We start from the raw sequence: 12,826 nt of genomic DNA, 5'->3' as shown, positions 1-12,826 counted from the left end.
GAATCATTTCGCAAATCTTGAACAGATCACAATCATGAGCAAAGCTGCGTTTATATTAAGTTTTGAAACAAATGAAATAGTTCTGTATTGCAGTTTTTGTTAGGGAAATTAATCAAAACTATGATGCTCAGAAGTTGTCACTGGAATAACAATGAGATTATCACATTCAAATACAGTGGGGATTAGACTATAATTTTCTACTCAAAATTAACAATCTATTTTTCTAGCTGTTCCGTATGAGTGCTGAATAACTTGTAAAAATGTAAATACTTTTTAGATTTGGAGTGTGCTTACTAAGTGTTAAACCACATCAAAATGTCAAATTTGAGGTCTTTCTAAGAAATGTACATTGTACCCAGAAATATACTCCACATAGAAAAATTCTAATACTATCTGTTTAGTTCTGATTAATCTTTCTTTTTGGAACAGAGATAAACATAAGTGTTATGAACTTAATCGTACAGTTTCTAGACTCACTGCATTTTATTTCGTCACTGTGCAAGAACCTGGCTGACCTGCTTTTAATGCAAGCACGTAGAAATTCCATCAGTCAAAAGTCTAGTAATTTAGATATGTTAATCAGGTCTTACTCTAGTAAAACTAGAGGGTTTGTTTGTGTTTAGCACTTCTTAGAAAGTAGAATTTCATTTTTTGCAATGTTTTGCATTATTTATCTTTCATTTGCAGATAGAAGTGATTATTTCACAGTGCTATGTGTCTACAGATAAAGGTGTAATGTTTTGTGAGTCAGTTAACAAACTATACTTTTAATGGAATCACTATTAAAATTCCTCTCAAAATGTTTTCAGTCTTAGCTTTTATTATTACCACAAATTTAGTAAGTGAAAGCAATATAAAAGAATAGAGCAGACTAGCAATCAGTGAATCACAAAATGTTCCTCCAGGTAAAAAGTTGTCCTGAAATATAATCAGAGTTTCTCATGGACTTCAACATATCTGAAGTTTATCCTGTGACCTCATCATACAAGAAACATGGGAAGTATCAGACCTATACTACAGAAGAAACATCACATACTACACTCATTTTAAAGTTAACGACTTCAGAAAATCTCCAGTAAATGTAGCTACTAATTCATATTTTTTAAAGAAAGAAAAAAAAGGATACGGACTAACATACACAAGGCAAAGATATGTCTGTCATTAAGACAAAAATAGGCAACGATTACAGGATTGGGAAATATAACTAAAAGTATTGTATTGAAAAACCCCTCAAAAATATTAATTACTTCTCATCTTCGGTGTCTTTAATAATAACATACGTAAGAATGGTTTGATACACTTGTTTGTATCAACTGTCCCAGGACAACAGTTATATAATCTCAGAAAACAGGTATTTCAAAATTCAAATTCATAGTTTTCTGCATATCTCACTGATCTTCACCACAGCATGTGTTTTGGTTTAGTATATACTGAAAAAACCCCACCTATCTGACCTGAAGTATCTCTGGGTATTACTTATCATTCTAGATTTCCCATATCATTTTAGCGGGGATTTGCAAGTATGTACACAAACGCTTGTGCCTGTTCTAAAAGCATTAATTGAAGATACATTTTCTCAGTTGATGGAATTTGTCTGAAAACATCAACAGTGAAATACATTTTGTGACTGAGTATCATTTTTACATAATTTTTTTCAAGAGTATATCTCAATTTCGCAAACTTTTGTAGAGATGGAAATGGAGTTGTTAGCTAAATAGTTAACCCAAGCGGCAGCCCTAGGAAAGGACTTTTTCCAGCTTGGCTAAGTGATTTAGTTATAAAAAGCACCACAAAAACCTTTACTGGCTGAACTGAAGGGGCAGTTAATTGCAAGGAGCTAGGAATGAATAGCCAGGGGCAAGAACTTCTTAAACTGGCTTTTAAAAACGTCTAAAACTGAAGCCAGAATTGCACTAAGCAGGCTGAAACCCTTCTGGTTTTGCTGGTTTTTTTTCAGTCATGTGAAAATTTCTATCCCCAGATATACAGATTCTTACATCAACCTATAAAAATAAATATACATATTTTCCCTTTTGAAAAGAAAATGAAGTCTGTGTTGGTTGAACACAATCATTTTTTAAAAAGTTCCCATCACATCAGGGCATTCAGAAGTTGAACTAATAAAACCTGACTTGATTCTTAGTATGGTTACACATTTCTTCTGTGACCTGAGGTACACATTTCTCATCCCACAGGTAATAGGAAAATACTTTCTTTCTTTCATCGTTCTGCCTCATTTATTTAAATAAAATCTCTTCTGTATCTTACCAAGTATCCATAGCATACCTATCAGAAAAAGACAAACACTGTTCCAAACCTCTATATGTTTCTGTAATGCAAATTTTAATAATCATTGTTGCAGCTGTACACACTGTTCTTAATCACCTACGTCTTTCTATACAGAAGACACAGCTTTCAACTCTTAAACCTTAAAAGGTTGGGGAAACTTTTTCAACTGCTCCCTCGCACTGTAAATTGTCATATCACACATGAGAAATGCAGGAAGGTACAGAGGATTTTATGTAAGGGTCTTTTGGATTTAAAAGTCAATGCTTTACCTGCTTAACAGCCTATATTCTCTGACTTTCTAGTTGTGCTAATTTGGTTTTGAGAGGCAGGTATTAGGGACAGTGTAAAGCTTAAGCTTACTATTTCTCTGACCTACTGATTGCTTTCATTTTGCGGTTAAGTGTGGTTTGTGATTGACTGCATGACTCCAGTATTAACAAGAAAACACAGTGACTGCCTCCAAGTACTTTCATTCCATTTTAATTCAATGAAAACAGGTATCAAATAGCTAACTAAAAATCACTGGTTCAACTGCTGAGGTAATTAACTTTCCCAAGCTAAGCACACAGAACTTAGATTATTTTAGGTCTCAGACTATTCATATCTCAGGTTATTTTAGTTCCGATTATTTTTCATTACTGATTATTCTTCCTCTTAGAAAATGAAATACACAGTGGGCACAACCTTACTGAGGGCCCAACTACTCACCTCAACATATGAAATTGGAAATATTCCTATCTTGTCAGCCAGCATTCCTTCTGCCCAGTTTTCATCCACACGGCGAATTACAGTCAGAACATCATCCTGTGTGAACATGCAGTGATTATGTCTCCCAGCTCTAATTAAACTTCTATTTAATTTCCCTCCATAACGCACAGGTAATCAGAGAAGGCAATACATGTACAAGAACCGAGAAGGCACTCTGTAACAGGAACATCCCGCTTTTGGGGCTGAAGTCGGTTCCAGCTGTTCCTTTTCCTATTTTGTCAGAGTTCAGCTAACTGTCCACAGCTAATCTCAGCCATCTGACTTTGTCCGTAGTGCCAGACTTCCTGCCGTCCAGTCCATGGTATTCACCAGCCCCCCTTTTAAGTCCTTGGCATTAATCAGCAGAACTGCAGTCTTTTCCCTTCTCAACTGACTCATTAGCTAACCTTCACTAGATGTTGCTTTTCTACTTAAGTACTTAAGAACACTGGTAAGTGATATGATTTCTTTCACGTCCACATGGAGCATTTGGATTAGATTTGGTTTTGAGAATGTTACATAAAAAAAAAGATTTACGTGCACATTAAACATTGCTCTCGCTTATACCAAGATATGTAATTGTTTCATATGCAAGTTAAAATATTTGGAAACATATATGATTACTCAAGTGGGACTGCAGATTAAAAAAAAAAACAAAAACCCCACAGTTTGCCAACAAGCTAGTCAAAATATGCAAGTTAATGCCAATCATCGTCAACAGCATTGCTGTTCTGTGTTGTAATAACGATTGCCTGTCTGTGTTAATGTCGTTGCTTTTTATAATTTTAGCCATCCTTTTCATTTTTAAGAGGCAAGGTTAGAAAAGTGGTTAGCTCATGTGTGATCTTGCAACATATTTCTGCAATTTGATAAACTAAAGAATCGGAAACTGAAAAAAAGGAACAGCTCTGATTCCTGTTAAAACTCTGCATCGCTATGTGCCTTGCAAGACAGAAAATTAATTACAATAGATACAATATAAGAACAGTGTATTTTCCAAAAGGCACTTAGTAATATTATAGAATGACAAAGTTTAGAACTACTTTGTGTCTAGTATCTCGATCCTAAAAATATCGCTTACTAATGCAAAGCTGAAAAGAGTACCAACTTCAACAATTTAAATTGAGTGTTTCTTTAGATGATAGAACACTTTTAATTCATAACATAGGTTATTTCTAATAAATTAAGAACATTACTATTGCAATTATGAAAAACTGCATTCTCAAAAATAAAACCTCAGAGAAATTATATGTAATTTAGGAAGAGAAGGAAGGCAAAACTAGTCAACACAGGAGAAATACCTGCAGAATTACTTGGACTTCTCATATTTATGGTGCTCCATTAAAAAAAATGCAAATAAGACTACAGAACAGTCTTCTTATTTCTTATCCAAGTGAATGAAATTACTAAAAGAAAATAATAATTTAATTCTGTTTTTACCTTTGCAAATGGTAAACAGTCTTTATCTGCTTCCTTATCTTTTACTTCAAAGTCATAAAGTGCTTTGCACTGAGGCGGAGGTTGAGGTAAAGGTTTAATAATCTGAACAAAATTGGTAGGAAAAAAGCCATGGATGCCATTGACTTCTCCATGATACCAATTTTCATCCACCTGTCGACGCAAAATGATGATGTCTCCTTTACTGAATTTAAGATCTCCAGGTTCTTTTCCCTCGTAGTTATACAATGCTTTGGCACATGGTAACTGAGGTACACCCTAGAGAAGAAGAAGAAGAAAAATCACTAGAATTAGATGAGTATTACTAAATAGAATTTGTATTACATTCTTTCGAAGACTATGAATGAAACTGTATAAAATTGCAAAGTGAAACTATACACAATGAAATTATTTTATTGTAATGATTCTACTGATTTTACCCAAACATGTAGGAAGACCTTCAGTTCTATACAGTCGTAACATCCCCCTAAATTTCATTATGATTTTCAGTAATGCTACAATGTTGCTAGACACAAGAGAGGCAAAAAACCCATAATACTTTAACTCTCATGTACTAATTCACTAAGCTTAAACATTAAAAAAATCCAGACAAACTGGAAAGTATCCTGACCACTTGAGAGATCTGACAGAAAAATGCTGCAAGAAAATACAGCACTAGAATAACAATTTGCTTTAAGACCTTTAAGGCATGTTTTCTGCCTGACTTTCTTATTATTTTCCTCACCTTATTTATTTCACAGGCACAGAATGCTAAGGATGAGGACTTAAGGGAGGTGTTTTCCAGCTTGAAAAACAAATCTCACTTTATTAAAGGTGAGATATTTAATCCTGGAACAACCCTTTTAATTTAAGTATTTATTTAAAACCACAGCTAAAAAAAAATTACTGGGGGGGAAAAAAAAAAAAATCTGTTGAAGATGGGTATCCTTGGGTTTTCTTCACTTGATTCCTCCATAAAATCTGAAAACTATAGGGCCTCAGTGGTGCTCTTGAATGCAACTCAGAAGTATTACAATATAATACTGTGTCATCCTCCCTTATATACACTGCAGGTAGTATTTTTTAGTTGCTCAGTCTGTACCTCTACACTTTGCAACAGTGAACCATAAAACTCTACAACTCTAGCATTAGGGCCACTGCCTTCAAAACTCTATTTTCTCCCGTACTTTAAATACCTAGAGGGGAGCTCACCCCCTTAATGATGCGAACAGCAGTAACCTGCATTGCCTAAGACAGTCTTTCCATAGGAAAGACAGCATTTAGAGTCAACTAGAGCACAGTATTTCAAATCTTTAATGCTATCCCTTATGGAAAAGGCACATTTTAATGAAATTCAATGTTGGCGATGTTATTCACGACATCTACCCCATGGTATGTCTCTCCTCTCAAGTCTTCTAACAGCTTAGATTATACACTGGAGTTGCACTTGCAGTATCTCAAGAGGTACACACACAATGCAAGGAAATTCTCAGAAGGAATTACCACTTTGAGTCTGTTTCACTGGTCAGAAGACAGAGTGCTTGATAATTTATTTCACATTTAACACTTAAAATTTTGTCTTTCAATCTAATCCAATTTTTTGGGACATCTTTAATTTTTGTGTATGATTTTATAAACAGATTAATATTTTCATGAATGGATAAATAATATCTTAAAGATTAGCTTATTCAACAATTTTCTTTCTATACCAAACAGTCAAAGGAAAACCGTATGTATATACATAGGTACAGATGAGTATGATTTACAGATGAATACAGGAAAATCACAGTTCATTCTAGTAGCAGGATCCATGCAATTTTTCACAAAAACTGGTGATCTTCAGACTGAAGCAAACAATATTTTTCTTCATGATCACACTTAACTGCATCAGTGCAGAATGTAAACACCACTGGCATACTCTGTACAAACCTGGATAGGGAAAAAGACTAAGACATCAACTAGAGAATTTGTGGGGCCCAGCTGATTGAGGGGGAAATTCATGGCCACAATAGAAGAATTAAAAAATATCGTATGTATTTTCTAGTCCTATGTGCTCTCTACAGAGTAAACAGGCAGAATGAAGGAAGCAGTCAGTATAGATGTATCAAGGACAAGTGCAGGGAGAGAACTGAGGGGGAGAAGGCAGGCTGGAAGCAAAAAGAAACACACCTCTACACAAGAAAGGAAACTTCTTGCTTACCCATTTCCATCCCAATAACAAACAAACAAACCAAAAAAATTACAGCCCTTCAGTGATTATAAGCCAAAGAATTACTTGGTAGAAAAAGGGCCCCAAGCAATTATGGCAACTACAAAACATACGCATCTCTGTTGCGCCGGAGGGAAGAGCTGGAGTTCTCCCAGGAATCACCCTGTTGTCCCAGGAGAAAGTTTCTATGTCCCCATACTGAGGAAGAACTTGAAAATTAGCTGTGTGTATAAAATACAGTTGGGGAAAAAAAAAAATTTAAAAACAAATAAAACCAAAACAAACCAGGAGTGCCAGCACAGCAGATCACGTCAATGTGATCAAACTCATCAATTAGTCACCATTGAATTGTTAGAACTTGATATTGCATTTATGCAGTTTATCACAAAGCCTCCCACGAACAAACCTTCACTCAAATGTACAAACATCTGTTTATATTTTATAGGAAGTTCCTTTCCCAGTGTATAGGTTGAGTTTCTGCAAAGCTTGTTTCCCATGTTAAATAAAAATGGTCCCAGTCCATAATTTCAAACAGAAGAAAGTTCAACAAAACACACACTTAGTTCTCAGTCAGACTGGCAGGGATTAAAGAGAAACGGTTAAACGACTCGGAAGAGAACTAAAACAAATGCCTTTTCCTTCTGTCCCAGGGGGAGGATGAAGTGAGAAGGAGCCGGTGTGATGGGGAGCGCCTTTCTCAGGGGTACGGTATCAAGGGCCCTCGAGCACCATCTTCACACTCCTCCTCTGAGCAAGCTGGGAGCTGCGGCTCACGGCTGGTGCCTTCCAGGCCATTGCGGTTAGCAGCCTTGGGCAGCTTCAGCCCCCCTTCTGCTCCTCCTCTGTTCACCAGGAGAGAAGGCCATGAGCATACGCGGAGCCGGAGTTTACATTTCACTCCATGTCTTTCACTTGGCTAAACATGAAAGGAAGGCTTTGGAAGAAAAAATTTGCAGCCTACCCCTAGGTTTACAGCTGCCATTTACTCTGCCAGCTCTTTGAAAAAGCAACAAACAAAACCCTAGACAAAAACCATTTTAGGAAATTAAATTATAAAACTCAGAAATACTTTACACAAAATAAGTTTCTTAGAATTATTTCCTCAGTCCTTATGCAAAATCCTTATGCAAAAATATTTGAACTTCTAATGCTACTGCTCTTATTCAAACTGTTTAAATTCGGTTTTAGCTAAGGCATGGATATACATCCATTTTACATGCCAGATTCCTTTAAAGAAAATAAAATTAATAATATATGATGACATCAAAACAAACCACTTAACGAGAATATGAAAAAACACATATGCATTCATATATGTGAGGCTCAGGTCCCTCAGATTTCTTCTCCCAACCCAGATATTTCATCTTAGAAACATACAGGATTCGCTTACAATTTTCCTCTTCGGATTTTTATTTTGTCTTCAGTCACCTTATTTCGAACTTTATTCTTATTTTTTTAAACAGACAATATGCAACTGTATGTATTTTTCATGAGCTTAAGCCAAAAGAAACGTATGCCTGCACAGAAACACGAAATCTGATTTCCTTTTAAAAAGGAGTTTCTGTGGCAGAAGCCCAAAAGTAAATACGCTTACACTGGCATAAAACAGTGTTCATTGTATAACTTACTGCACTTGGAGAACGAGCATAAGCTAAAGTAGCAAAAATAGTAAATCCCCTCCCAAGGAAATGAGTGGAACCAATAGTGGGTCATCCGCATCTCTGTTTCCTCCCAAGCCTCCCCAGCTGCAGTGCTGCTGGTTGTCACTCTTCCAAGCAAGCAAAGGCATTCCCTGTTCTGAGGCTGTGAGACTGGGATGGGGCCTGGGCTTCCCTGTGAACCGTTTGAATTTACACCGAATATCTGTGACGTTTTCACCTGTCTGAGGTACTCAGACACTGAGTGTCTTCAAGAGGCCAGGAAGTCTGCTTTTTACAGAAATACTGTTTATGTTAGTAGTAGGACAGACAAAAATGATTTCTGAAACTGTCGTCCTGCACAACCAAAGCACTATCAGCCTCCAAAAATGGTGGCCTGCTCAGACACCTTAGCAGCAGCTTTTATGCCTAGCTTTCCTAAATAACTTCTAACTTTCTTTACAGAAAATCTAAAAACAGGAAATTACTATCATTTTGATCCATGTTATAAGAGGATCTTTAATAATGATCAGTTATTTGCGATTTTCTTACACGTAAAGACAGAAAAATTATTTTTCTTCATCTAACTTTTTATTTTCTTTCCATGCAACTCCTAAATCAAACCAACAGTCACATTAATAACCAGGACAAGATGAAAAACTATTATGAAAAATCTCCAATTACACAGCAATTCCAAGTACAGTAAGTTGAGTGCTAGAGGTGCTTTTATCTGTCTAACTTTTTTTTTCCCAGAGAACTAGGATTATAAGACATACTTGGTTGCCAATAAAAGTTGCCTTTACATAAGGAAAGGAGCTTGTTAATATGCTACAGCAAACTTGTTTGCAAGGCAGATTTGAGTCGAGTGAGTTCTTTACATGTACATTTTCCAGTAGGTACAGGTATATCTGAGATTTTCTCTTCAGACTCCTAGTCATTCAAACCTTTTGAATGGCAGTATTGCTTCTTTTAATCTTCTAGTCCATTCTCTTTCATATTGTTGCCTTCTTGACTCAAATCTTTCAAATGCATCCTTTTTATTACTTTTTTTTTTAATGTGTATTTTTGCTTTCTTGTCTTCTTTGGCGTCTACCAAGCTGTCCAGTCCTACATGCAAGAACATCCCATTTTGCACTTAGAGTTTTTTCATGTCTCATCTTGCTGGCTCCAATACCTGTTTTCAAGTCTTAATTTAAAGACATCTGATCTGTCTAGTTCTATTTTCTTTGTTTCAGCCTCCTTTGTTCTTTCTGTACCCACATTTAAATTTTCACACATTTTGAGACACAAAGCTTTTGAGAATACTTCACTGAAGACCTTCTTAAACTGCTTATATATTAAAAGATGTGTTTCCTTTAGTAGGTCCTTATGTTAAGCTATAGGTATACTGCTTTCACCTGAAAAAATTAAATACTCAGTTTTGCAGAACACACCAACCTAGAGGCGATAACATTTGAAACTAAGTCTCCCTGTTTCTTTTTGAGTTCCAGAACACAAAGTGTCTCCATAATCCAAAAAGCATGTTGAAAGCTGACTCCCTGCATTTATTTTTCTCATCTAAGGAACAATACAAATGAGGTCAGATTTGCTCAAAGAAAGGCTAACTCAAGCGTTATTAATCTGTATCTGACACTAAATTGTTAGTGGAATCAATTTTACATATTTCTGCCATCAGAACTATCTTGGAAGACTGCAGAGGTCATCAGTGCAAACGAAATTATTTCTAGTTGAAGTGCCTCGGAGGTTCCTGCTATCTGAATGATAAAAATGTAAGATATTTTTATGTCAGGAGGGTGTATCAAGTTGCCAGTATTCTGTAATAACCGTTATAACAAACCTTTGGTATCATCTGATATGAATTACTGTTGCTCTACTGAATACAGTGAAACAGTATTTTTTATATGACAGTTCACTAGATTAAGGAAGTGAACAATGTTAATGTTGGCAAGTATATTCATTTCTACTAGTTTCTAATGATATAGTTGTACTAAGTCTCATTTTTTTCAGCACACATAAAATAAATAACTAAAAATTTGACTTAAAACAGTAAAAAATTTGTAGTTGTTTTGAAATGCCATATTCAAATATGGTTAGTCGCAACTTGGTACAGTTTTTGATTTTAACAAAAGTAGAAGTTGTGCATTGAGAGGAAACTAGCTAGCCAGGCTACGCTGATTAAAGAGACCAGGTTTGAAACCCATCTGTGTTTAACTTAACCATGATCTACATAACAATAATCATTTTGAAGAAAGATTAATTTAGGAGAAAAATAGGATGCAGGATAATAAACACGATCAAGCCAACATATTTGTTATACTTTTGGAAAAGCTGGACAACTGCAATCAGTAAAAATTTTAGGTTCCTGATAAATGAAGAAATGGGATTATATTTTTACAATTTTTTAATTTGACCGTCAAGTTAAAATTTATTCAGTAGACCTGCAAAGCTTCTCTGCTACTAGCTAATTATTACAGAATATGGTACATTGTCTCTAATGCTTATACATGGTAACTAACACCAGTACTAGCTCTAGGTGTAATAGTGTGTGACATATCAGAACACTCTTTATTCATTTCCAGATTTCAGGCATCTAACACAGGTCAAAATGCCAAGCACTCCGACAGTCCTTTGCCTGACTCTTTTGAGGACTTTATCAGTTAACTTTGCTCTTGGTAACTTGCAGAAGAATTCACAGCACAGGCTCAGAGAAACCCCGTATTTTGTAACAGAAGGGTAGCTCTTCTCCTCATGTAAACATTTTTTATGTGTTCTTTTGAGGTAAACTAGCAATGACCTACTTAAAGTAGCCAGTTTATGAAAATCCTCTCTGCTTCCTCTGTCTTAACAGCTTCTAGAAGAAAACATTCTGGCATTTTTTCTTGTCTGATGTCAAGAAATAAATATAAGGTTTCTTAATATAAGTATGAGCAACTCTCTCCCACAAAGTTGTTTTGAAATTAAAAGCTGGAATACGGGAGAATGAAAGGAATTTAAAAATGTTGCCTTAAGGCCTAAGCAATCAGACTAATAATATGGAAGGTTAGAAAGGGACATTCACAAAGCTTTCCAAAGGCACTTAGCCCAGGCCCTTTCTGTGCAATACCTGTGTTTTTGAAAACTTTTTTCCAAATGATAAAACAAGTGTCTTCAGAATGCCACTTTCTTTCCTTTGCCTATCCAAAATGCAAAGTTCTCAGCTACTTACTTTCCTGAGGTTTGTTAAGTAAATAAAAAACGTGAACACTTTCCACTAAAATAAGCTCTCAAAATAACCAAACAAGTAAGTAGAAAATAGGAAAAAGTGGAGAGGAGAAAATAATTATATCCTGCACACCGCGTGTCCCCAAATATTTTAACTGTATGCACTTGACAGGTTAACAATTGCTTCTTTCCACAGGCAAAAAAAACCAAAGAAGCGTGAGGAAACTGCTCTGCACAGGAAAAACTGAGAAGGTAACTTTCAAGAGGCAGAAGATAATTTGGGTCTGTATTCCCACTGATTTTGAAAAGCAAAGACAATGCATATCAATCAATTTCATGCCAAGTCTTTAAAAACCTTTTGATTGTTTACTACAAAACCATTTTGCTTTGAAAAAAACAGAACCTTGTAAGAATCTAAACAAAACTTTAAAGTGTGCACTATGTAGAGCTAAGATGTTTATATAATAGTTCTTTCCAAAAGCAAAGATTTGCTTTAAAGATCTGCTCTTATAAGCTATTACACCAACCTCACTGGTCAGTCAGAAAATGCTACTATCCCCATTGGTTTTCTCTTGGTATGTTACGACTCACTGGCATTTGATGTCTCCATCAAACTGTTAATTCTCCTTGTGCCAGTGCCATTGTACAGCAACGTGGATCTCCTCATCTCTTTAAGCACGTCAAGTTGATATGCAGCATAAGTTCATTCCATTCCACTTAAACTCTTCTACCAGTATATTTTCCAATGCATTCTGTTTTCATGTAATATCACCTATGGCTTCTAAGAGCAGAATACTGCATACTCCAGGAAGAAGGAAAAAGAAAGACACCCACCCTTCTTGGCAAGCATACATCTAGAGGAGCAGTACAATTGTACACTGGGTAGTGGGACTTACTTGTCCTGCTCCAAACTGCCACTAACTGCTGTATATCCCTGAAGAAGTCTCAGTGTGGGGTGGGATGTTAAAATATATCTAGTGTTCCCCAATCACATCTGATTTGGCAACATTACAAACCCTATCAACATCCAAAGTTGCAAAGCTAGGTCAACACCAAGAGCTTTGAAAAGTTTTGCTGTTTCCACTTTCTCTACATACGCCTATAGAAGTGCAAGAAACTTACCTCACAGGTATTAACTTTATCTTTTTAAAGAACACTTTGGAAAATGGAAAATAGATGCAGCAGATTACTGACCACTGCTGCACTTGTATTTTCTAGCCAGCTTGAGAAAAGTGACTTATCTTTATAATCATACTGCAAAGACTTTGGGAGGCAGGGGGCAGAGAAGAAGAAAAGTGAACTGGAA

General features: G+C 35.8%; 1 protein-coding gene across 1 annotated transcript in view; it reads right to left on the bottom strand.

Annotated features, from left to right (window-relative positions):
* Nucleotides 1-12,826, bottom strand: part of SH3RF1 (SH3 domain containing ring finger 1) — an 83,491-nt gene that overhangs the window by 28,670 nt on the left and 41,995 nt on the right. Inside the window, exons 2-3 of the mRNA XM_009809528.2 lie at nucleotides 4,477-4,752; nucleotides 2,998-3,093 (exon numbers count right to left, since the gene is read on the bottom strand). Of these exons, the coding sequence (XP_009807830.2) occupies nucleotides 2,998-3,093; nucleotides 4,477-4,752 (372 nt within the window). The remainder of the gene's footprint in view (nucleotides 1-2,997; nucleotides 3,094-4,476; nucleotides 4,753-12,826) is intronic.

The sequence above is a fragment of the Gavia stellata genome, chromosome 5 (genome assembly GCF_030936135.1).
Source record: "Gavia stellata isolate bGavSte3 chromosome 5, bGavSte3.hap2, whole genome shotgun sequence".
Taxonomy (NCBI): domain Eukaryota; kingdom Metazoa; phylum Chordata; class Aves; order Gaviiformes; family Gaviidae; genus Gavia; species Gavia stellata.
The sequence above is the reverse complement of the archived record's forward strand: the minus strand, read 5'-3'. Positions and strand labels throughout refer to the sequence as shown.